A 27,612-nucleotide genomic window follows, 5' to 3' on the forward strand; every position below is an offset into this window, starting at 1 on the left:
CCTAGCTCTAGTACTGGGGTTCCTGGAACCAACCTCTACCCACACCCCCTGCAGGAGATGTGCTTGTCAGCCCCTAGATGCAATAATCTAGCTCCAGTACTGAAGTTCCTAGACCAATCTCCAGCCACACCCCCTGTAGAGACCTGTGCTTCCTCCCCCACCCGCCACCCCCCGCCCCCATGACAGATGCTTCACACTCTACTACTCCCATCACTGACTGAGGCTATCACAAATTAATAGTGTGCCATATCAAAGCTGTAAGAATAGACCTGGAGTCATTGTAGATGATGGTTTTAAAAGCGTCATTGATAACATCCTAAGGAAAACTTTGACTTCCCAAAAGTGAGTAAGTGTGGCCCCTTCCTATGTGTAATCACTGCACTGCCCAGAATTTATTTGTAGGGAGTGTCAGCCAAGCACAGGTACTTGTTGGCTTCTCTTTGTGTCACGAATTCAAGTCAATTTGAAGGGCATTAGTGTGCACAGCCGTAGGACAGTGGGGATGACAGGAGACACATTACCCATCCTGGATGTGTGGGGTGAGCCTCGAAGCCCTTCGGCTGCACTGAATCACCCTCAGGGCCTTGCAGGTACCAGCCGTCTCTTCTTTTTCCAGACCTTTCCACATGCCCTTCTCCTCTTCCTGGGATACTTTCTTCACCTTTTCTCTGGTGAGCCAAATTTTTCTCCTCCTCTAGGTCACAGCATTAGTAAGCATTTTCTTGAGGTAGCTTTCCTTAACTACCCACGACCGGGTTAGGATCCCCTCTGTACATGCTCATATTGTGCTGCCGCATTCTGGAACATGGCACATAGTACAATGACGGCAATTAGCTTGTCTTCTTCCTTGTTAGATTCTGAGCTCCCGCAAGGTAGGAATCATCTCGTTTGCTGTTGTATCCCTAGTATCTAGGACTGTGCCTGTCTGACCAAAACTTATCAATATCATCATAAATGCAAGGGCTGACATTATCAAGCACTCACTATGTGCCATGCTATGTGCTTTGGGTTTTCTCATTAAGTTTTCACAACAACTTTAGAAATAGATATGATAATGAATTTTACAGAGGAGGAAATTGAGACTGATAGAAGTTAAGTAATTCGCTCAACACAGCACCCCTAGGAAGCAGCAGAACTGGTATTTGTCTCCGGAGTCCTTGCTCATAATGGCTAGATTACACACAGTGATGAACAAATAAAGGATGTCTGCAAAGGCATCCGGCCAGAGCTCTGTGTGGGGCCAGCAGCTTCATGAATGATCCAAGGAGTTGGCATTAGCTGGCCAGAAATGGTGTTCCAGAGAGTCACTTTTTTTCTAGTTGTATAGGAGAGGTCAGCTCCAGATGCCAAGTTCTAATTACTGGCAGTTTGTTTTCTCTAAGAGGTTTGGCATTTACTCTGGCTCATAGAACTTTAGAGGTCATGTGGTATAGTACACAGAACTCTGGTGTTAGAATTAGGGATTTGAGGCTTGGGATTACCCCACTTTCCCTTAAACACAGTGTTGATGTGAGTAGGTTGAGAGTGATCTTTGCGAGCCCACTTCTCTGCACAGTATAGACAGGGAGTTGTAGTGGGAGTTAGAGGGAGTGTGTATAAAGCTGTCTTCCCAACTTGATGGCAGTTACCTACTGCTCTTAGGATATTTTCTCTGGCATATTATTTCCTGTCATGGGGCACCTATTGGTGCTTAATAAAATAAGTGTACTGGCCGGGCGCGGTGGCTCAAGCCTGTAATCCCAGCACTTTGGGAGGCCCAGACGGGCGGATCACAGGGTCAGGAGATCAAGACCATCCTGGCTAACATGGTGAAACCCCGTCTCTACTAAAAAATACAAAAAACTAGCCGGGCGAGGTGGCGGGCGCCTGTAGTCCCAGCTACTCGGGAGGCTGAGGCAGGAGAATGGCATGAACCTGGGAGACGGAGCTTGCAGTGAGCCAGAATCCGGCCACTACACTCCAGCCTGGGCAACAGAGTGAGACTCCGTCTCAAAAAAAAAAATAAATAAATAAATAAATAAAATAAAATAAAATAAAATAAAATAAGTGTACATGCAGGGTGATTTCTGGGCAGTTCTACTAACGATTTAAGATTTCAGAAAGTTATGCCTTCTACCCATACGTTAAAAGGGAAACATCTGTTACAGTATCATAATATGGCCCTTGACATCATTTACTGGATTAAGCAACTGCATTATTTAATTCAGAAAAGGAAAAGCATGTAGATTGTTTTCTTACTGCCTCCCCACCAACAGCAGCATTATAGTAAGATCTTATTTTTCTGTCTTTCTTTCTGTTTGTTGTTGTTATTGTTTTAGAAACAATGTCTCAGTCTGTAGCCCAGGCTGGAATGTGGTAGCATGATCATAGCCCACTACACCCTTAAACTCCTGGGCTCAAGTGATCCTCCTGCTTCAGCCTCCTGAGTAACTGGAACTGCAGGTGTCTGCTACCACGCCCAGCTAATTTTTGTATTTTTTTGTAGAGATGGAGTCTCACTATATTATCCAGGCTGGTCTCAAACTCCTGGCCTCAAGCAGTCCTCCTGCCTCAGTGCTGGGATTATAGGCATGAGCCATTGCATGCAGCCTTATTTTTCTATCTTATCTCTTTGAGAGTCTAAAGTAACTTAGAGGAAAATTCTGAAACTAGTTAAATCCGGGGCCTGCTGTGTACAGGGCAGAGAATTTAGTTTCTGTTTTGCAAAGACAGGCTGTAAATAAGCAAGTACAGAAAATAAGAGGATTTCCACTTGCAATAAGGGTTAAGAGGGAAATAAACACAGTGAGGTGGGAAGAATAATTGTGGTTGGGTTGGTGTGAGAGTAGAAAAGGATGGGGAGTTGGACAAGATGGCAGCTGAAGTCTGAGCATGAGAAGGGGCAGGGATGGGAAATTGTGGGGAAGAGATAACAGTGAATGCAGGAGCTCAGAAGGGGAGCCTGCTGGACGTGTTTTTGGGGTGGCATCATGGCTGATGCCGAGGGAGTTGAGAAATAACATTTTATTTTTTATTTTTTACTACTGGTTTAGACTTAACTAACCAAGTTGATGGCGCAAACAACTAAACACATTAGCAGAGACAGGCATGAATGAGAGAAGAAGAAGCTGGAGCCAGGTGCTGTAGGGTTAAGGTAACCAGCTCACCTGCCTTCGGGGCCAGACCAGTACCTTGACTTAGTGAAGACAGTGTGGCCTTACTTTTGTTCAATTTTTATTAGAGCCATAGGTGTAGAGAAATATTGCTCTGAGAAAAACGGCAAACACCATGATAAAATGGCAAGTGAGCAGTACAATGTCATGATGATGATGGCGAGTGGCCTTTGACCTCAGAGAGACACAGTAGGGACTGGGAGCAGCTCAGTGCCTGCTGACCCTGACTGAAGGGGACAGCTGTTGCTCAGTGCCAGCCAAACATTGCCATGTGGGATTATGAGCTGTCTGTGCTAAATTTGCCAAGTTTTCCAGAGAACCAGAAATCTGAATTTTTCTATGAAATTCCCAGATTTAAAAATGTTGGCTCAAACTTTGAAAAACCCTGCAATGAATAGACAAAATGCATATGTGGACTTACAGTCTGAAACATCTGCTGGAAGCCCTTTTATATTGTGATAAAGGGGGTTCAATGAAGTATGATACATGTGAACCATTTCCTTGTGCCTGGTGCATAGCCAGTACTGAGGAGAAAAAGGTACTTATTATTCATTGCACTCTTGATGTGTTTAAGTTGTTTTCACCATTAATTTATTTAATGAACTCTCAATCCATATTAAAGATAAGTATTATCCTAGTTTAATTCAAGTGATTAAAGTAATGAATGATTTTTTTTTCTGTTTGCATATTGGTTAGCAGTTTGCCCTATTAGTTTGGTTAATTCTATGTTTGTGTTACATGAGCAAACATTAATTTTGTGTAATTCATGCAAAATTAGTGAGGAACAAAGGAAGCACGTTTTAAATCCTGTTCTTCTCTTGTTTACTGTCCATTTCTGTTGCTGGACAGTCGTTCCTTCCCTCAGTTGTCCTGGTGCTTCCACTCATTTAGGTCTTGAGACCTCCTAGCCAGTGTTAGCTGCATGTGCAAGTGGGAAGGACCTTTGGCAAAAATGCCATTCTGAACCAGGCAAAGGATGATGGGGAATGCGGTCTTACGACGTGATGTCGCATTTAGAAGGTTTTCATCAGTTTTAATGAGATACAAATGTACCCAAAGTAAGTTATTTTTTCCCCTAGGGAAAAAAAATCTTCATTTAGTATGGTCTAAATCATGCAGTTTTGTATTACAGGAATCATGTTTGGTGTGTTGCAATCCCTTGGCAATTGTCTTGGGGAATTTTATTCAGCACAAGCATCTCTGACGGTTCTGGCATCAAGTTGGGTTAATTACTTGTTCATGTACTTTTTGGTCTTTGTGTTAAAATTCTGAAGCATCCTGGAGAGGAACACTGGGAGTAACAAAATATATTTGAATATTTCTAATAGATTAAAGGCTTATAAAAAATATTTTCCCCCCAAGGGTTTTTTTTTTCTTTGCATTGTTTTCAAATGAGATCATTTTGTATCAACATGAAGCTAGGAACTTGAAAATAAACTTTTTTGTGTGTGAAAAATCTTATCTGTAAATACAAGTTTTTAATTGAGTCAATATTTCTCTCAATTTTGGTTACAGATCATGGAGGAAACAAATACACAGATTGCTTGGCCATCAAAACTGAAGATCGGAGCCAAATCCAAGAAAGGTAAATTGTGAGAGAGCGAGAAATAGGTGGTTTTGATAACTGAGATTATGGAATCACTGCAGGTTTGCTGATGAGAAAACTAACATTTATTCTTAACACTTTTGTCCGAAAATATTTGTTAAGTAGAATTCTTTCAGGAGGATTTTCGTGATTAAAAATAATATATAGTTTTTTATCCAACAACCGAAAAATATTAACTATTAACATTATGATAGAAATGTAAAAAGATACAGCAACCTGTGATTTCAAGGGTGCTCATTCGATTGATATCATGAGTCATGGTAACTCTTCACATGTTTTTAACACATAAATTTCTATTGTTTATATTTCAGAGTTCTTTTTTATGTACTACACAGGTTTAATAGCTGCTTTTTTTTTTTCCTTCCAGTATGATATGAACCTTAGATTTCAGGTCTCGAGTGCTGCTTGTCTTCATCTGTCAGACAGCAAAGAACCCATTAGATTTCCCTTTTAGGCTGAGTGTTTCCCTTGCCTGGTTTTACCCTATGGGACACTACACAATGTATAGATGTTCAGAAATGAAAATAAAGGCCTCCTTAGTTTTCTTCCTGGATTACATAGTATTTTCAAATGTGACCTGCTAGTATATATTTTTATGGATAGTTTTTAAAATATGACCTTAGTCTCAACAAACTTTCTTGAGTATATTTCATTAGAAGAATGCAGATGCATGTAGTTGTCAGGATATAATGACAAATACCATCAAACAATTAAAAAAAAAACTGCAGTCTGAACATTATCCATCATGGTCTGGCTTTCTTATTGTTGCTGTTTAGTTTCGTATTTGCTGCCCCTTCTCCCCATGATTTACTGCTAAATGATAACATTGCAAGATTTCTCAATTTCCTTTCTTACTTCAGTCCAGTTTGCCTTCTTTTAATTGCATTTCGTTAGAGTTAACTCATCACATGGAATAAAAATTATTTTAGTTATTTAGTGAGTGTTGTTAGCTGGACTTGAATTGACAGGAATTCCTATAGAAACTCCTTTCTTGTTACTTTTTGTTGTTGTTGTTTTGAGACAGGGTCTCACTCTGTCACCCAGACTGGAGTGCAGTGGCATGATCATGGCTCACTGCAGCCTTACCCTCCCAGGCTCAAGCCATCCTCTCACCACAGACTCGAGTAGCTGGGACTATAGGCACACACTACCATGCTTGGCTGATGTTTGCGTTTTTTGTAGAGACGGAATTACACTATATGTTGCTCAGGCTGGTCTTGAACTCCTGAGTTCAAGCAACTGTCCTGCCTTGATCTTCCAAAGTGTTGGAATTACAGGTGTGAGCCACCGCACTCAGCCTTGTTACCTTTTTAATTGTTATCATGGGCGGCAAGGAATTGGGAACTTATATGCTAAACAGTCATAAGAAGACATGGTGAATTTGCAAGTGCAATTCTGTATCTTTGTATAAACTTGTATTTCTCAAGTGGTGTAGAATATATTCTTAATTAATCTTCAATAATTTTTGTGGTATGTTGGAATGTTTTGTACTCATCATGCAGAAGAAGAAACTGCCGTTCATGGATTATCTAGCAATTTGCAGCATTTAAAAATTTCTGTCCTACTACTTGAGTAAATTGGAACTTGAACGTAGACTAAACCTTCTTTCCCTATTGTCAGGCATTTTTACTTAAAGAATAAAATTAGCTTTATTACTAGCCTAATAAAAATGCAACTTAATCAGTCTCCGAAGAAAATCCCCAAGGAAACGTGAACATTAAAACAATTCCAGATAACTTTTTATGTCTTATTCTCTTGCAATATCCATGCTGTTGTTTTCCTCTCCCCATGCCATTATCCTGAGAAACTGAGAACTGTTTAGTTTTTGTTCAAAATGTGGTGACAACATTAGACATTTCAGAAAATACGGAGATGAATAGATTTTATTCTTTGGTTTCTTGTCATTGGCACTTAACCCTTTCAGAATGGCCAACTATATTGCACATTTTGATTATATATTTTGCTTTGGAATTAAGAAGATTTCAGCAGTACATTCTACGGCATTTGACATAATTTCCACATGGTTAAAATTAACCTTTGGAATTGTGCCTAAGAATTGATCCCTTCAGGCCTGGATCTACAGGCATCATTTTATTTTGTATTATTTATGAAGTGTTATGGATGTATATACTACTATATGATGCACAGAATGCACTTAAAGAGAACATGGAAGAGAGAGAATCCGAAGTTTGCCTCAGAGGGATTTACTGTTCAGAATTTACTTGAGTTGCTCTTATCATTTAAGCACACAGCTGCTGAATCAGTTCTTGGCTAATATCCCTGGTATGTGTATACCTATATTATTTTTTAAATGATTCACTTCAGAGATGCAATTTTTGGACCAAAATTTGTATTTAATAAATGTGAAATGAAAATGGCAGGAGGAATGTTAGAAGGTAATTATTTGCTCTTTCATCTGATGTGGCTGTTCCTTCTCACCCCTGAGTGTTGTAGAGGAAGGAATTGTTGGTATTTAATGCTTTTTCATTCCAGATTATTATTGTTCAGGAGACCCAAGAATATACATGTATTTAGGGACCCATGCCATGTTTTGGGTGATAATTACATTCAAAATCCCATGGTGATGTGAAACTTTGGAATATATACATAATCCCCAGGCTGTGCTAGAGAGACAGTACAGCCATAGGTTTGTGTTGCATGTCACTTTTGAGTTTCTAAAATGCATGTTGGCTAAATATTTGAGCCTAGACAAACATTTTTCATAGCCACTGTTACCAGTTTGCCCCCTTCTTTACCTTACTGGAATTTAGTCCTGTGTTTCCTAAATTAGCTTCCATAGCTCTGTCTAAACTTTATTTTTAAGCCATTAATCCTATATCCAGAGCTGCTGTTTGAGTGGCCGTATGGCTCACTTGCTTGAAGAGCTGGTAGGAAGCTGCCTGGCAAGAAAAGCAGCCAACAGCCTGAATTTGCCATCAGTTAGCGAGGTCAGATTCTTCTCCTTTAAAGATGCTGGCTCAGTAGTTCTGAGGCTGGTAGTGGGAGCTGCTATATTTAACAAGTTTCACTGCTTGTTCTTATGGTCAGGCTGAGATTTGTGAGGAAACACAAATCTCACCATCTGACATGGAAATATCATGATTTAGTCACTAAGAAGACCACGTGTTCTGAAGGCAGTGGGTAACAGGCAGAGTCCTTCTACCATCACTTCTGGATAATGCCCATCTTGGCATCTATAGAACTACACTTTTATGGATGCATTAATTTCATTGTTCTATCATCTTTGTAGTCAGTTAACGTGGATTAGTTTAGAGTGATGGCAACCTCATTATTCTGTGCCTGTGCTAAATGTTGGATAAAAGACGATCTAATTTTTGTCCATTCCCTTCCCTCCTCCCTTTCTTATCTCACTTTTCTTACCTTTCACTCCCCTTTCATTCTTCTGTGACTGTATTCTAGATGGAATATAGTGGGGGGAAAAGTAATAGAAATATTTTCATGTGCACAGGGCATTTTAGGTAAGTGCATGTTTTGTGATATAAACTAAGGAACTATAGAATTATTTAAACTTTTTTAAATTTTAGGTTCAGGGGTACATGTGCATGTTTTTTTTACATGAGTTTATTGCATACTGGTGGAGATTGGGCTTTTAGTGTTACTGTTACACAGATAGTGAACATTGTACCCAATTGGTAATTTTTCAAGGCCTTGCCCTAGAATTTTTTAAAACATCTCTAGAGTATTGGAAATTGTTGGAAGGTTGAATCCGCATTAGAGCTGGAGAGAACTGAGCATTTAAGGTTCAGTATAATGGACATTTAAATCGGTGACTGTAGAATTGTCTTAAAGAGGGTCACAATTAAGAAAAACAAAGCATTATTTGGTATTTCTTCTGTATAACATAAATTTATTTTGAGTGGATAAAAAATCTAACTGATTCCAACTCTTAGAGTGAGAATACTAGAGCAGTCTCCTTTACATTGAAAAATTTGAGGTTTGTGCCTGTGAAACCAGTATTTAAGGATTAAGGTGTTTAATATCATACACCCTTACCAACAGAATAACTTCAAGCACTCATTAAAATTTTTAACATGCTATTCTGAATCATAGCCTTAGTATTTTAAAATAAATGCAGCTTCATTAAAGTACAAATTGCATTCTTAACAAATTTGAATGTTTTGCCGAATAGAAGTCCTGCCAGATCTGCTTTAAGAAATAGATAAAAATGATTTGTAATGAGAATTTATCACACTGGTATATTGTGTTGTGAGCTTCATGATGCTAGGTAAGTTTGTTTTCTTAAACAGGTAAACATTTTTCTCACAGTCTTCTTTTGCTCTTAATCTCCTTATCAGTCTCTTCTTAGACTTGCAAAGGTAAACGGTAAATGGTATGGTTTGGCTCTGTGTCCCCACCCAGGTCTCATCTCGAATTGTAATCCCCTTTATCCCCATGTGTCAAGGGAGTGATCTGGTGGGAGGTGATTGGATCATGGGGGTGGTTTAATTCCACGCTGTTCTCATGATAGTGAATGAGTTCTCACAAGATCTGATGAGTTTAAAACTGTTGACAGTTCTTCCTTCCCACGCTCTCTGTCCCCTGCTGCCATGTAAGATGTGCCTGCCTTCCCTTCCACCATGATTGTAAGTTTCCTGAGGCCTCCCCAGCCATGCAGAACTGTGGGTCAGTTAAAGCTCTTTCCTTTGTAAATTACCCAGTCTCAGGTGTTTCTTTATTGCACTATGAAAACAGACTAAAACAGTGAGTAAAAAATTGTTCAAAGTTTTTAAGCCAAATTTCAAATAACTGAGGTCAGCATGAATGAAGATTTATTGCACAGTTCAACCAAGTGATAGGAACTAATCCCTGCAAGTTGCATGATGACTTATGAAACCCCAGGACTAGAAGGAATGAGAGGCATTGACTGGGTTGCTTGATGTTTCCTGGTTTGGAGACAATTTGGCACCAAGTTCAACCATTCTCTTCCTGCCAGAATCCACAAAAGAATCTTTAGAATTCCGTGAGTTTTTATTGTTTTTGGTTACATTTTATCAGAACAAGTAGATATCTAATAGAAAATGTTAGCATGAGGAAAATAGTAGACAGTTCATTTTGTTTTTTCCAGAAGAAAATGTTTTGTTGAGTATGCTTACACTTTTTTTGGGTGTTCATAGTGAACTAGTTAGTTGAGGGCTTTAACATAGTTGCACTTAAAGGGCTGAGGGCAGGGAAAATGCATGGCAGGGCATGCCATGCTGGACCAAAGTGTTTCCAATGGTGGGTTGCAGCCTATTCATGTGTCAGGTGTTAGGTTAGTGGGTCGTAGCCAGTAGTAAAATAACCCAACTAGGTTAAAAAAAATAGAGTGTAAGGGCATTGTTTGTTATTGAATTACATTTATTTTGTATTTTTTGAGACAGAATCTCACTCTATTACCCAGGCTGGAGTGAAGTAGTGCAATTTCACCTCATGGCAACCTCTGCCTCCCGGGTTCAAGCAGTTCTCCTGCCTCAGCCTCCTCAGTGCCTGGGACTACAGGCACACACTACCATGCCCAGCTAATAATAATAATAATAATAATAATTATTATTATTATTATTATTATTATTATTTGAGATGGAGTTTTGCTCTTGTTGCCCAGGCTGGAGTGCAATGGCGCAATCTCGGCTCACCACAGCCTCCACCTCCCGGGTTCAAGCAATTGTCCTGGCTCAGCCTCCCGAGTGACTGGGATTACAAAGCACCCATGACCACCACGCCCGGCTAATTTTGTATTTTTAGTAGAGACAGGGTTTCTCCATGTTGGTAAGGCTGGTCTTGAACTCCCGACCTCAGGTATTCCACCCACTTCAGCCTCCCGAACTGCTGGAATTACAGGCGTGAGCCACCGCACCTAGCCAGCTAATTTTTTTTATGTGTATTTTTAGTAGAGACAGAATTTCACCGTGTTGGCCAGGCTGGTCTTGAAATCCTGACCTCAAGTGATCTGCCCGCTGTGGCCTCCCAAAGTGCTGGGATTACAGGTGTGAGCCACCATGCCTGGCCAATATTTAATTGATAGAATATATATTTACAGAGTACAGTATGATATTTCAAAACATGTATACCGGCCGGGCGCGGTGGCTTAAGCCTGTAATCCCAGCACTTTGGGAGGCCGAGACGGGCAGATCACGAGGTCAGGAGATCCAGACCATCCTGGCTAACACAGTGAAACCCCGTCTCTACTAAAAAATACAAAAAACTAGCCGAGCGAGGTGGCGGGCGCCTGTAGTCCCAGCTACTCGGGAGGCTGAGGCAGGAGAACGGCGTAAACCCGGGAGGCAGAGCTTGCAGTGAGCTGAGATCCAGCCACTGCACTCCAGCCTGGGCGACAGAGCGAGACTCTGTCTCAAAAAAAACCAAAAAACAAAAAAAGCAAAAAACATGTATACCAGATGTAATGCTCCAAGTGAAGCAGCGTCATTGTCTGGGGTAAATTCCTGAGGTTCGTTGCCTCATGCCAAGGAAATCAAGGACACGGACACACATGGAGTGAGGTTAATGGTGGCGTTTTAATAGGCAAAAGAAAGAGAAAGGAGAACAGTTCCCTCTCCTGTGAGAGAGAGGGGTGCCCAAGTAGAACTTCCAGCCTGCAGTAGAGTACACAGGATTTTATAGACAGGCTTGAAGAGATGGTGTCTGATTTACATAGGGCCCAAAGATTGGTTGGACCAGGTGTGACGTTTACATGGCATGTGAAGAAGCTGGCCACCTGACCCTAATCTTTCATTATGCAAATGGGGTCTCTGCTTGGCCTGTGCCGTGTTGCTTGCTCCTTACTGTGCACGTGGTTTACAAGGGGAAGATGGAGCTGCCATGTTGGACCTACCTAGCCCCCAAGTGGTCTTTTCCTAGTGGCACAGCTGCCGGCATTCACCCATGCAAGCTTCCAGCTTGCTTGTCTATGTTTGCAGCTCGATTTTACTGGCTGCTGTTTGTTAGACAAGAAAATGATTTGGGGGCTGCTTTCATGAAAAGGAAAACCTTACTGAGGACTTCCTTACCCTCACTATCTGCCTAAGTAGTTTTCTCTTAACTCGTATATCATGAGCAGGGTAATTAACATATCCATCACCTCCAACATTTATTATTCTTTATGTTGGGAACATTAAAATACTCTTCTAGCTATTTGAAAATATATAATAAATTATATTTAACTGTAGTAACCCTACAGTGCTATAGAACACTAGGACTTATTATTCCAATCTAGAGCTTTCCTTTGTGTCAGTTAACCAACCTTTCCCTATACCACCCTCCCACACCACAGCTTTCCCAGCCTCTAGTAATCATTGTTCTGTTCTCTACTTCTGTGAGATCAACTTTTTTCTCTTCCACATATAAGTGAGAACATGCAGTATTTGTCTTTCTGTACCTGGCTTATTTCAGTAGGGTATTTTGTTTTTGTTTTTGTTTTGTTTTTTCTTTTTTTTTGAGGTGGAGTCTCACTCTGTCACCAAGCTGGAATGCAGTGGTGCAATCTCGGCTCACTGCAAGCTCCACCTCCCGGGTTCACGCCATTCTCCTGCCTCAGCCTCCTGAGTAACTGGGACTACAGGCGCCCACCACCGCGCCCGGCTAGTTTTTTTGTATTTTTTAATAGAGGTGGGGTTTCACTGTGTTAGCCAGGATGGTCTCCATCTCTTGACCTCATGATCCTCCCATCTTGGCCTCCCAGTGTGCTGGGATTACAGGCGTGAGCCACCGCGCCCGGCCAGTAAGGGTATTGTTTAGTGAAACTTTTATATGCGTCTCTGTTTATGTGCAAACATACACCTGTGCACAAATATGTTAGTAGTTCTTGATATAAAATGGATGATAATGAAAGATTGTAGAACACGGTGCTAGGTGTTCAGCTCTCCAGAGGGTAAGGAGCATGTGGATTTTGTGAATCACTGCATCCCTAACACTGTAACCAGTTGATAGTTGGCACTCAGTAAGTGTTTGTAGATTGAGCCCTCAACTCAATCATGGAAACAGTGGAACCACTAATACAGATGGGAATGTATGTCCCTAAGGTGTGTCATGTAGGAACAAGATTTAGAATTATTGCCTTCCCATATGAGTGATTATGAAAATTATCCACACTGATATCTTCCCTGTAGACCCCTTAAGTAAAAAAATGTGGGACATGATTGTGACTAAACCTTCTTTAGTGGTTCTGAATAGTCCTAATGATAACTGCCTCCACTAATGAGGGAAGTGGAAGGAAACTTAGGGACAATGACTTGACCATTGTCATTCACAGGACACCTGAATGAGTGAAACTCTGGTGCCGTTCTCAGTAGGCTTTTAAATGAGACTTAACAAATCACAGCCTCCTGGTAGACCTCCAGACTATAGTTGTTTTGTTTGTGGTTATTTTAATTAGTATTTATTTACATAATTAGCAATTATGTAAGTGGGTCCTACCATTTGTTGAAACCCATTGAGGTCAGGCACTTTGCTAAATATTTTATGTAGATATTCTTTTCAAATTATCAGAGCAACTGTGAGTGAGGTGGTAGTATTTTCATTTCTCAGATGAAGAAACTAAAGCTGGTAAAGGTAGATTAACTTGCCCATGGTTTTCCAGTTAGTAAGTAGCAGACCTCAAACCCAAATTCAGGTCTGTTTGGTTCCAGAACTCCAAATCACTGTACTCAAATGACCTTTCATACCCATACATGGGTGAGAAAATCTTTCATGGTGCTTTTCCCTATTCCAGGAAGTTCCATAATGTATAATAATATCTCTTCAGCAACCATTGCCAAGATTAGCTGATGATACTCAGTCCAATTTCATAATGTCTCAGTCCTTGGAGATTACAGAGATTTGAAGGTAGGCTGAGGTTAGCATGTCTTATAGACAACACCTCTTTTTTCAGGGAAATTGGATTTTACAGTTTAAAAAGACAAAACCACTCAAAGGTGTGTACATTTTTGAAAAGTGCTTGCCTCTGAATTTTACCTTGATATTTCATGCCATGTGTTATTTCCTTAGGCAGAGACTTTTTGATATGTCATTAAGTTAAACAACTTTGAAAAAATGAGTTTGGAAGGAAAATAAGCCCAGAATATGGTCTTGTTGTGTTGGTTTTCTTTTATGTGTATATCTGTGTATGTGGTTTTTTCTGTATGTGTGGTTTAAATATTTGAAAGTACTGTTTGTAACAGTACTTTCTGGGTAGAAAATGTGTGGTTTTGTTGTTGTTGTTGTTCTTGTTTTTGAGACAGGGACTTGCTCCTTTGCCCAGGCTGGAGTGCAGTGGCGTGATCATAGCTCAGTGCAGCCTTGGCCTCCATGGCTCAAGTGATCCTCTCGCCTCAGCCTCCCAAGTAGCTGGTACTACACGTGCAAGCCACCACACCTGGCTAATGTTTAAATTTTTGTGGAGATGGGGTCTTGCTGCATTACCCAGGCTGGTCTCAAATTCCTGGGCTCAAGCTATCCTCCCTCCTCAGCCTCCTAAAGTATTGGGATTACAGGCATGAACCTCTGTGCCTAACCAGGATATTTTGTACTTAAAACTTTGGTATGTATTATTAAGATCATCACTTAGTGAATGCTAATTGAGGGCCCAAAGTAGAAATTCACCCCAAGAGTTGTGTAAGTTGTATGCAATGTACTAATAATCACTGTGGCTAGAGAGAGCATCGTCTAAATAGGACCACTCAGAGGAGAACAGAGACCTGGGCCATTCCAGTTCTTGAAGATTCCAGTATACTTAAACAATAAGAAGTTTATAAAAAGACTATATTTTTAAATATTCAGTTTTTCAGTGCATATCTTTCTACATGAATAACTGTATTTGTAGATACTGCCAAATATACACATTTGAGATCCTTTTTGAATACATATTTTCTCGCACTCACAGACACACAGTGCACACATCATTTTACAGGTGAGACAGCTCATGTTCGGTGACCTATTAGCAAGACTGAGGACCTGAGCTTGGGTTCATTTCTTGATCTCCAGCTAGTTCTGCCTTCTTCTCTTCTGAAGGCCCCAGGTATTGGCTTGTTTTCTTATCTTATAACTGCTGCGAACTAGCTGTTCCTTCCAATCTTTTTTCTCTCTCTCCTGTACCAGGGTCAGAGAGGAAAATGGTCTCAGCTTTTCAGTTATCTTCTCAAGCCTAAATAAGCAAACATATCTGGTAGTTTTCTTTTTTCTTTTTTTTGAAAAGATATTTTCCCGTAACTTAGAAAGGAAACAAATTTTCAGTGGAATAGAGAGGTGAGAAAGTAAGTAAAAAAGTGAAAACATCAACAGAAAGACAAGCCAGAGATGGAGAGAAAATATTTGCAAAAGACACATCTGATGAAGAACTTTTACTCAAAAATATACAAAGAACTTTTAAAACCTAACAATAAGAAAACAACCTGTTTTTAAAAGTGGGTCAAAGATCTTAACAGACACCTCGCCAGAGAAGATATACAGATGGCAAATAAGCATGTGAAAAGAGCCTCAACATCATGTATCATTAGAGTTGCAAATTAGAACAGTGAGATATCCCTACCTACCTGTTAGAATGGTTGAAATCCCAAACACTGACACCACCAAATGCTGGTGAGGATGTGGAGCCGTGGGAACTCTCATTCATTCTTGGTGAGAATGCAAACTGGTACAGCTACTTTGGAAGATGGTTTTGCAGTTTCTTGTAGAATTAAACATGCTGTTACCATATGATGCAGCTGTCTCACGCCTTAGCATTTACCCAGGGGAGTTGAAAACTTACGTCTACACAAAACCCTGCACATGGAACAGATGCTTATAGCAGCTTTATTTGTAATTATCAAAACTCAGAAACAACCAAGATGTCCTTCAGTAGGTGAATGAATAAATGTGGTACATTGACACAATGAAATATTATTCAGTGCTAAAAAGATATGAGCTATCAAACTGTGAAAGGGCATGGAGGATTCAATCTTCAATCTAAGTGAAAAAAGCCAGTCTGGAAAGGCTGCATACTTTATGATTTCAACTCTATGTCATTGTAGAAAAAGCAAAACTTTGGTGACAGCAAAAAGATCAGTGATTATCAGGGACTTAGTGGGAGGGAAAACAGAGCACAGAGCATTCGTAGGGCAGTGAAATTATTCTGTATGATTTACAGTGGTGAATATATGTCATTATACATTTGTCAAGCCCATAGAACAGGTTTTGAAGTTGATGTGATGTTGACAGTACCTGGGGAGGCTGTGCCCATGTATAGAAAGCGGCATGTGGGAATTCTCTGTACTTTCCACTTGATTTTGCTGTGAGCCAGAAACTGCCCTGAAAAATAAAGTCTATATTTAAAAAAACAGTCATAGATACTGGACACAGCATTTGCATCAGCATTTAAAAATATACTATATGCAAAGATAATATTGTATGATCAAGAATAACTCCTTAATGTATACATTTAAAAGCACCACAAAATCTCTTAAGAAACAATCAAAAATTTTATAAAATTTTAAAAAAGGAAAGTGAGGAAAATGGCTGAATTAAACAATAAAACATACCCAGTTATTCAACACCAGGTGACGACTGGACCGGGTCTGGATTTTTCTTAGCTTGCCTGACTTTGTGACTACTGCTCTCTGCTTTCTTGGGCTCTTTCTCCCTCAATCTTCCTGTTTCCAGAACAGATGTTTTATGTCCTCCTGCCTATAGTGATGTCCCAGGATCCCTTCTATCTGCAGTTCTTTTCTTACCTGTTAAACTGTATGAGGAGGAAAGGAGAAAATATTGATTATTTATCTGTTTTGTAATAGACTTTATAATAGATGCCTGTTGTAATCTCTTTTAGTCCTTACAGTAACCCACATGAAAGAATGTTATTGTCCCCATTATATATATTAATAACTAATGTGAAAGATGATATAATTTGTTGAAGGCCACTGAATTGTAAGTGATGTAGTTTGGATGTAAACCTTGGTTTCAAAATTTGAGACACGGTAATCTTGTCCGTTCTGTAAGAAGCAAGCACATAAGTGCTGATGATGAGTGTTTGGTCACACAAAAAAATAAAGATTTACTAACACATTTAAGAAAACTCAGACTTAAACTACATTTGGTTCTTAAGTATCTTCTTCAAAAAGAAAGGCATTCTTGGGTAATTCCTTACCTGACTTTTAGAAGTGTGCTGGATGTCGTCTTTTAAAAATGTTCAGCTTACATTTATTTTTATTATTGTTGTTCTTCATGGTACCTTTCTTTCCTGTACTCCTTTTTTGAGACCCATTAAGGATTTTACTGGGATTTTTAAACTTTCTTCTGGAATGGTGGTTCTCCGCCTGAGGTGATTTTATTCCACATGGATCATGTGGCAATATCTGGAGACATTTTTCATTGTTACAGCTGGGAGAGGGTGCTACTGGCATCTAGAGGGTAGAGCCAAGGGATGCTGCTAAACATCTTACCCTGCAAAAGACAGCCCCCTCAACACAAAATTATCTACCACAAAACGCCAGTAGCTCAAGGTTGAGAAATGCTGAACTAGAGGAGTGGGCTTATTATCAGGATAGCATAGCACTGGATTCCCATTAGAATCCATAGTGTCTTCATAACACTGGATTCCCATTAGAACAGTTCATGCAGCCTGGTGCCTCAACTACCTGGCTTCCTTTTTTGTAGCATTTGCATTAGAATATAGTTTAATGTGACTACAGAAGGAAGAAAATACATATGTAACAAAATAGGTGAACTAACAGAATTTTGGTAAAAGAGATAAAACATAGTAGGGTGATAGGTCTAAACATTTTAAAAGCCAGTTTGCAATCAGTGTTGAATTGTATAGTTGAATTGTGCAACTTCAACTGTTTTTTTATTCTCCATGAGCGTTTCACATTATACATTTGTGTCTGCTTCAGTGCTGGCGGACAGACCTTCTACCCTCCTGGTTCATGTTGCCTCTGTCTTCCATTCCTCTTTGCTGGAATGTGTAGTTGTGATAACTGTGACAATTCCTAAGGTTTCTGACAGTTTTTGAACACCACAATGGTGCTGTAAATTCCTGTCTCGGCCAGGAGATGGACACCACATTTTGGTGGTTTCTCAAACCATGTGTGACCTTTTCCTGGTTTTCCTCTGTTTTGTCAGTCATGGCATGGCTGGACAGAATTCAGGGACATCTATCAGGCCTGTCAGGGGCAATTAAATTATTTTCATGAAGGCATTTTACAGTTGTAAACAATATTGAAGCCACCATGTTGCATTTCTCATTAGCTAAAAAAAAAAAAAAAAAGATAGTAGCATCTTCATTTTTTCCAAAGTCATTTTTATGCCATTAAAGTATGGCTTGTGGTTTATTATTACATTTTTATGCAACCTTGGCACTGACATTTTTATCAAAAGATATTGGAGAGATTTCAGGAATGGGGAGTTACATTCCCTTTATATCTTGTTGCCAGAAATTACTCTTAAAGCAAAATAAATTCTGCCTGAAATAAAAATAAAATGAGAACACAGCATATGCGTGTTTTTGGCTCTGTGATCTATGCAAATAGTTATGTATTAACTCACTTATTAAAAAGGGCTTATTCTACACACACATTTCTACCATTGGATTTTTCTTCTTAAAAAATAACCAGAGAACTTCTAGATAAGCACGTAAACAGTAATACCATTATTTTTGTAGCTGCATGAAATACCATTGCATGTGTACGTGAGATATGGCTATAATATACATTTCAACAGATATGATGACATTGGGTTGTTTTCTCTTTTGTCTACAATGAATTTCAAATTTATTTGCCTACTTTTACACATTTTTTTATGTTGCATAAATTCTTTCAAGTAGAATTTTTAGGCCACAGGATATGAGTAACTTTAATATTTTTTAGGACTGTCACCTTGTCCTTTCAAATGACTGCTGAACTCCTACTAGGCAGGGGCTGGATTCTGGAAAGAGAAACAATTGTTCTCACTCCTCTTTGCCAATACTGTGCTTTCCTGTCCTAGGTCAGTCTAAATAGTGGGGGGGGGGGGCAACTCATGTTGTCATATGCACTTTCTTAATAGAAAAGTTGAGCATCTTTTAATCTGTTTGTGGAACACTTATTTATATCACTCTGTGAACTGTTTGCCCTTCCCTTTTGTTGGTTTATTCATTTTCTTTCCCTGTTTTAGTGAGTTGTTGTCTTAGTTCATTTTGGCTACTATACCAAAATACCTTAGCCTGAGTAATTTGTAAACAATAGAAATTTATTGCTTCCAGTTCTGGAGACTGGGAAGTCTAAGATCAAGGTGCTGGCCGATTTGGTGTCAGAGAGGGCCTGTTCCTCATAGGTGGCACCTTCTATGTCTTCACATGGTAAAAGGGGCAAAAAACCTCCCTCACATCACTTTTATAAGGGCTCTGATGCTATTTAGGAGGATGGAGCCCTTGTGACTTAATCACCTTCCAAAGTCCCCACATCTTAATACTGTTAGCATTAGGGGTAGGTTTCAACATAGGAAGTTTGTGGGGATGTAAACATTCAGACTGTAGCACTTTTTCATTTTTATTTCCTAGTAAAATTAGATTTTCACATTGTTTTTTTCTACTGTTTAATTGTCTTGCCCAAACTGTTCCTTCCTTGCCACCAATACTTATTTACAAGTAATTGATGGATAATTTCTATTTCAAATTAGAATGAAATGAATTGACCTTAAATACTAATAATGTGTTAATTTTTGAAGGACTATAGACAAGTATGTATTCACATTAAGGCCATTGGATTTCCAAAATAAATTATCTAAAGACTAGGTCCTCAATATTAATAGCATGGAAATGTGTGTGTGTGTGTGTGCACACGTGCATGCATATGGCTGCATGTGTACGTGCATGTTTGCCCTGATATGAAAATTACTTACTGTAGTATGCAATAGTCATTGAATTTCTGAGTTTTCTTGGTGTAACAGAAAGATGATACAGTAAGTTGTTTGGTTTTATTTCCGTGTGTTGGGATTTGAATTCCAATTTTAGGGTAAAATTTCTGAATTTTTTTTAATCTATTATATTCAAGGAAAGGACATACCAACTTCAGTATGTTATTTTGAATTGGCTCATATTCCATTTCTACTTTGTCACCATTTCTAGAATGGGATCCATATGTAAAAGTGTTTAGCTTTTGGTATGATTTACTTTCTCTTTAACACTCAGTTTAATTAACTGAGAACAAAATTCACCTTCTGTGTTGTGCAATTTCAGAGGTGCCAAAATAGCAGCTTACGTTAAAAAATATCCTGGAAATATTTTTGAGTGCTTTGAATAAAGTTTCTCCAGCAACATTGATTTATATTTTGTTCCTCAACTCATCATGCTACTTTACACCTTTACCTGGGTTGTGTCTGCTGTGGAAGGGCATCCTCCACCCTCCCTTTTCCAGCTGGCCAACTCCCACTCATCCTCACACATCCATCCCAGGTGGCGTGTCTTCCTGGAAAGCTTCACACACGCCTCCAGATGGAGCCTAACACTCTATTTCTTGCACCAGCTCAGCACCTTATTCATACTTACATTTGGGCACTTTTCATGCTTGTATTGCATCAGCCTAGACATTTGCCTTTTCTTTGGACTTTGAGCTCATGGACCTATGTCAAAGACCAATATGTCTTATTCCCTTCCATGTGCACAGTGCCTGCCAGAAAGTTAGAGTGATAAATTATGAGTTAAAGTTTACATTATCATTAGATTTAGGATAAATTCAAAATTAATTCAACAGTTATTTAAGTTATTCTGGTATCTTTTGAATAACTTTTGAGAAATTGAAAAATGGCCCTGGCAGCTGACAGGCCACAATGTTCCCAACTGAACATAAATACCTCTTGCAGAATATAAATAATCAGACAAGCGTACTTCTTGAGTATGTCTGAAACAAGACTGAGACAAGGACCCTTTCCAACCACAAATGTAATTAAATATCCCTCTCATGACGGACATGAATGATTGCTTCTTCTTTACCGATGATGACTCCAACTCAGCTTTAATCCTCTTTTTTCTAGATTAAATTTGCCGAGATAATCAATGAATTGTTCCTACCTCCTGACAGCTCCCAATCCAAACCTGGCCTCTAGTTTCTTAAACCTTTCTTGGAATCACCCAAAACAAACTGAAATTTTGTCCTAAGTATCCACCAGTTTCTTAAAATTCTCCAATTACTTTGGTGTACTCTTTCTTGCTGTAGTAAGTGAATGAAAGCTCAATGTATTTACTAACAAGAGTGTTCCTGGTGGTCTTTGATTAGTGGGCACTAGAGTGAGTGTTGGAGGAATTTAAGAAAGAAACATTTATCTCAGTCTCTGCTCTTTGAATACTTAGAGTTTGCCTGGGGATTCTGGCCCTACTTGCTTTAAATAAACCTTTAAAATGTGATTGTTTGCCATCAAGACTACAGTAGAGGAGGAGAAGACTGCAAGTCACAGCTAAGGAAACTATTCCTTAAGTATTGATAATTTCTAGTGTGGATCTCAAAGGGCTGGGGCATTCTGTGTGGGAAAGGCTGAGAGCTGGGGAGAATCATTATGTGTTACAGGAAGAGAGGAGGCTATTTCTTGAAAGGGAAAGTATTCGAAGTGTTGGTGGCCAGTAAGGTTGGACAGGTAGAGGAGATCATTGACAGCCGGTGACCTTGTGAGAACTCATCTACAGACAGCGAAAATCCTGGGGTTCGGGGTGGACACAGGAGATAATGAGTAGGAAGGGGTTAAAATACTGAAAGATGAGTGTGGTAGATCGTATTTGATGACAGGAGGATCAGAGAGTCTTTTTTGAAAGATGAGTCAGCAGGACATGGTAACTTGATAAGAGCAAGGAATTGGGTGGTGGGCTGCTGTAGCAGATACTTTTGATACGGTCTTGGCCCACCTGTGAGTTCACCCACAGTGGACATCTCCCATGCATGCCAACAGCTTTCCATCTCAAGGGCCTGGTCTGTGCTTCTCTACTGGAGCAGTATGTCAGCCCTGTGGAAACTTACCTTGCTGCAGAGCTACCTCGAAGTACAGCCTTTACCCAGTGAAGGGCTGGAGTCAGAAAACAAATCCCCATTTTCCCATTCTCTTTGTGGGACAATTCTGAAGCACATTATTTATGTCTTTTCAGAACATCCTGGGGATGTTGACCCCCAGCAGGAATGCTCCATACCACCCCCTTTCATGGTTTTTCTCTCTACTCAGTCAGGCTTTCCTCACTTCCTAACTTATGCTCCGTGGGATCACCTCCCCAATCCACTGTGCCACACTAACCCAAATTCTTAAGGTGACTTTTGGGGGAACCCAAACTAAGACGGGTATCTTGGATAATTGGGGTAATTATTATGCCATGGAAAAGTGGAATTGGGATTCTTTCCCAGGTTAATTAATGACTGCTGTCTAGTGAAAAAATGACTGCAGTCATCTCAAGTGTATTTTATGTATCAGTGCAGGAATATGGCAAAATGCTTTAGAGTTCGTGGCTTGTTTTGAGAAAAAAAAATGCTCCAAACCATCTGCAAAAGTATTACAGTGATCCCAAGTGGAACATCGGCACTCGAAGCAGTTTCCAGGCACATTAGATTATTGTCAACAAAAAGAAAAATATACGCCGTGGGGAGGAGCAAGAAGAAAGAGAGGGTCTAGAAATCCATGATTTTAGCAAGTCAGGAAAAATAATTTTCAGCATGTGAGCAGGCCAGGAGCCCTGAGCTCCTTCACCTGGATGTCATCCAGGTGGCTTAAGATTCTCAGGCTATTGGCAACTATGATGTGGCTCTTGCCAGGTTAAGGAGCATTGATGATTGATCACAAGGGAAAGGACCCAGCCATATGATTGTTTCTGTCAGGTTGTACTCTCCTGAAAGTCATGGTTAATGACTTGAGCCAAGTTAGGAAAAATATTTCCGTTACTAACAATATAGTTGTTAAGTATGCTCCATGGGGATTCTGAAATATTTACTTGACAGTAATAAGCTTTAGAATTTCATTCTTTTAGTGTGATTCTTCATGATCACATTTGCATCCAGATCTTTGAACACTCAGCACTTGATGGAGTTTAATAGAATAATGGCAAGAAAATTGCTCATAAGTAAAGGAAGCAGTGAATCCATCCGGTTTCCATGAGCAGTCGTACCTGAGTTCTTCAGCAATTGGAACAGATGCGTCACTGAAAAGATGCCTGCACTGGGGTGGTCCTATCCATTATATTCTCTTAGGAAATGAAGCCCTGGCTTTCCTTAGCTGTGTGATCTATTTTGAATGTTATTCTAGAGGAGAATGAATAGTGTTTATTAATTTTTTTCCACTATCATCTCTTATTTAAAGATTCTTAATTCTACTAAAATAAGTTGGGAGAATACATATTGTTTGTTTACTATTTAATAAAGTTTGGAGAATCCGTATAATCACTTTACAGTATTTTCATCAGCCACATGAATTAAGTAATAATAAAACATTTGAATTCTTAGGAACATGTATTTTTTAATCAGAAAATATACACCTCCGTGGTTAGAAAACCTCATATACAGGGAAATAAAATTAGGTCCTGATCACATTAGCGATCTCTAAGAGAGCAGTTTTAGAAATAATAATCTAGACGACAGTGATCAGAAAAGGAAGAAGCAGCAGCTAATACTCAAGGGTACCTACCTGTGAAAGAAGATGGTAATAGATAGGGTAGTTTCTTGGTGCATCAGTGGGTTGAGGTGAAATAAGTTTATTTCATAGTTTTGTTTTTGTTTCCTTTAAGAATAAAGGGAGCTTATTTGAGTGAGCTTCTAGACTGAGGAAGTGTAGATTGACAGTTGAGGAAATTAAAAGGTGGTGTTTAACCAGGAGCAACCCCTTGCAGGGGTAGATGTAAGGTAACAGGTGTTAAGGCTGTGGTTAACTAGTTTTGGGCTTGTTCACCTCACTTTGTGGGTTCTTCCACTGACACGTTTCTCATTTTATTGAAATAACTGGTATCAATTTCTGGTTTCTAGTCCTCTTTAGGTTCTGCTAGTTATGGTCACAGACTTAATGATGAAGGCTGTTGATTCTGCCAGACACATGCCCAGTAAAACGCTTAGCTTGTAGCAGGTCCTCAATAAATATTTATTAAAACTAATTTGAACATATTTTCCTGAGTTTGGGAAGAAGGGGGTGAGACAGATAAAAATGATCATATATTTGATGTAAACTGGAGAAAATTCAGTGTAAATTCCCTCTACTTTCCTCAGTCTACTTGGAGATAAAGTCATCTCCTGGGAGAATAAGGGGATGGATTGGAGACTCAAAGAAACTAGGGAGTGTTCAGAACAGCTGCTTATGGAAAATGCATAGAAAAAAATTTAAAAACTTGCCAAGATGAACTGAATATCCAGCTGAGGCTGCATGGTATGAACTTGTTGAGTTTCTTAGGATAGTTCTATGCCTTTTTCTAGTTACTTGGTCACTCAAAAGTGGAGAAAATGGAGAGGGGTTATCTTTGGTGAGCCGAGTTTGGCTGAAAGCCTGAGGACTGGGAATTTGAGAGTGTTTGGTAAAAAGATGAAATGATCAGCTGAAGGTTGTGATGGCACAGGGAGAATTCAAGCCAGCAGGGAAGCTAGAGAGGGCAGGGGCTGGAGTCATAATAAGCTGGAGAACTTATTACGTGTTCTCTAGCTTGTTGCCTGTGGGTTTGAGGGCATTCAAGATTGTGTTGGTAGGAGGTTGTAGCCACAGAAGGAATGACAGCTTGAAGAAAGAGGTTGAGTGGTCTGGATTATGACAAAGTGCAGTTTATAGCTGGGCTTGTGGGTCGTTTATGTATAATTACTCTCACAATTTGGCATTTCTCAGCATCTTTAGGAGTGTCTAACAAAATTAAATTAGATTCTTTAAACAAGCAAAAAGAAACTTGTTAATGAGTTACAACCAAGTAAGATGGAAACAGTGTCAACGTGACTAGTTTGTGAGATTCAATGTGACTTTAAGACTTTGAGCAGCCAAGCTAATGTTCAATTCAAAGTAATTGAATTTCATGTATGGAAGAATGCCTTATATAACAGCCGATTAGTGCTTTTGCTAGCCAGTTTTGAAATGTTACATGTCCAAACACCTCATAACTTATGCATGTTCTCCAGTGAGAATTACATCATAGGTCGAAAGAAAATAAATGCATCCATGATTCTTAGATGTTACATAATCTAAGAACTTCATAACTTCCTAGTTGCATAATCTGTAGTTATTATATAATCTCGTGGCTCTTTACAAAGGGGGAAATCACGCTGTTCTCAGAGAAATTCAGTTGGATGATTGGATGGAAGAACCGTGTGTGTGTGTGTAATTTTGCACGTATACAAATACTTAACTTAGAATTGATCTGACCCTTTCCCTGGCTGCTTTCCCCAGCCCACTCCAATGAACAACTAGGTCATCTTACAGTTCCAGAACATTAAAAGTTGTGACCTGTGCCATCCCAGGACTATGGACAGGATTCCTTGGAGTCATAAGGAATGTTCTTCATTCTTCCAGCCATTTCACTCTGTTCCTGGCTTTTAGCTCTGCCCCAGTGGTTATTTATACTCAGCCCTACTTTGCCCTGTCAATAGCCCCTGAACCAGTTGCATGTTCAGTTGGTGACTTCAAGATGTGGACACTTTGGCTTACAAACTGGCAGTCACCAGAACACATCTGCCCAGAGCCCTGGTTGCCCCGGTCCTGGTGAAGCAGGTGCTGCACCTCAGGTCTCTATTTTCCTTGCACTTCTGGTTACTTATCTTGGTGGAGTCTGGGTGAGAAGAAAGTTCAAGAGATGAAAGCAGATAGAGTTCCTGAGGATCTCACTGCCTGTCCTGGCTGTCTGTTCCCTCCCTTGGCAGCCCAGTGTCTCATTTGAGGTTAGACACCTGTCTGATGCAGGTGTAAACTGATACACCTACCTCCCCATTTGCAGCGGGAATCTGGAGTCTCCTATGGCGATTTTGTAGGGATGGATTTTGGGAGACTTTTATCTAGGCATTTCTGCCTTGTATAAAGTGTAGCTTTCCTGTTCTGTGCGTGTTACTATGCATTACTGTGCATAATTCAAATATGTGCTTCTTTCAAGTATGGATCATCTAGTTTCCATCCTTGTTTGTGAAGTTATCCTCTCCTTCACCTATCAATCTTTTAAGAGGGGAGAGGAACAATGTGAAACTGTATTTCACTACTAGAGTGAACGTATCATTATGCATTACTGGCATAATAACATGCACAAAATGCATGTTATTTCCTTTTGGAGCACCCTCTTGAAAATATGGTCCACACAAGACATGTACATTTGTGGCAGACTCTTAAATGTGTAAGGATACAGTGAGGTTTTGCTTAGCCTGATCCTTCCATCTGTGACTTCCACTTCCTTGCCACCCCTGCCCTACTACAATCCCCAACTGCAGACTCTGTCCAGATGTAATTCAGCAAGCATTTTAAAATATCAAATTATCTCTCTACCTCTGTCTTGACTGTGGTCCTCGTTGTGCTTCTTTCAAGTATGCATCATCTAGTCTCCATCCTTGTTTGTGAAGTTACCCTGTCTTTCACCTATCAGTCTTTTAAGAGGTGAGAGGAGCAATGCGGAACTGTATTTCACCACTAGCATGAACATGTCATATCAGAAGGCAGAAATATGTATTTTTGTAATTACATGGCCTGTGTTTTTGTCTGTGGGTTTGCTTATTTTGCAAACAAATCCACATGGTTTACTTGCTGGTCTTCTTGAATTTTTCAGATGGTGAGCCTGTGGATCCTCATCTCATCCAAGATGACTTCCTGGCTACCTCAGGCCATGTTAAACAACCTGGAATGCTAGTATTACTACCAGCAGTGTCTGAGGGAGACATCCCATAGGCTGTTGGTTTTCCAGAATCATGTTTTCAGGGAAAAGGCAATAATTTTTTTATGATGAAGTAAGTTCTTAAAAAATTGCCTTATTCTTTTGATTAATGTTTCTGAAGAGCTTTGTGGGGAATGGTTGCACACTTTATAATGTTTCCTTTACAATTGGGGAACTTGGAGACCAACTTTAATGTTGATTGTTAAGGCCATTTCACTTAAAAAATTTAGCTAGCTATTAAAAAATTTATCTGCTGTCTTTCTTATATCCACAAGGGATTAGAATCTGTTTCTTTTGCAATATAATTTTAATTATATTCAAATATACTGAAAATTCAGTCATCTAACTCTTCCCTTGTCATTTGCAATTGTTTGCAACCTTGAATGGGAAAAGTTAAAAAGTTAAAAATGAGGCCAGATAAGCATATGCATTTTCATTCAGATAAGATTACCCACAATGGATTTAATCATTTAGCCAGTTTTAATAATAATAATAATAATAATAATAATAGTGAAAACTACTATGATTTATTGAACACTCAGCTAGTCATCTGTTGGATTTTACATGTCTTATAATTTGTCTCATTCTTCTGAATAGCAATTCAATCAGATGAGCATCGCATCTCAAAGTCAAGAACAGGCTTAGAGAAGTTAAAGAAACTTCATATGTTTCCATTAACTTGTAGGTTCTTTGGCTGGGATCTGCACCTACAGTTCATCCATCTGGGCAGCCCATCATCTTCACAGTGCTTAAAGCTTCTAGAATAGGACCCTGGCACTGCCGTTGTATACTCCAGTATCACATGTATATTTTTGAGCACTTTGTTAAGTCTTTCTGATTTCAACAACTAATGTTGCTATTATATGTCATGCACAAATAGGAGACAGCTGTTCGGCCCCCATCCATCCTGTCTTATTACTTACATACTGAAAGGAAATCAGCTGGTTGTGTTTTATTTGGGAGTGACTGGAATTGGTCTCCGCCCATTTTTGTGTATGATCATCTTAAAAATGTATCTATTACTATGGAATGTTCTGCAGTCGCTTCCTAAGGTTGAATACACAGTTGATGGGAAATATCTTTTAATCTACATA

The 27,612-nt window shown here is 39.5% G+C and overlaps 1 protein-coding gene across 1 annotated transcript in view; it reads left to right on the top strand.

Annotated features, from left to right (window-relative positions):
* Window positions 1–27,612, top strand: part of BICC1 (BicC family RNA binding protein 1) — a 324,892-nt gene that overhangs the window by 184,658 nt on the left and 112,622 nt on the right. The window contains exon 3 of the mRNA XM_023185583.2: window positions 4,668–4,737. Within this exon, the coding sequence (XP_023041351.1) occupies window positions 4,668–4,737 (70 nt within the window). The remainder of the gene's footprint in view (window positions 1–4,667; window positions 4,738–27,612) is intronic.

This window comes from Piliocolobus tephrosceles, chromosome 9 (genome assembly GCF_002776525.5).
Source record: "Piliocolobus tephrosceles isolate RC106 chromosome 9, ASM277652v3, whole genome shotgun sequence".
NCBI classification, from domain to species: Eukaryota; Metazoa; Chordata; class Mammalia; order Primates; family Cercopithecidae; genus Piliocolobus; species Piliocolobus tephrosceles.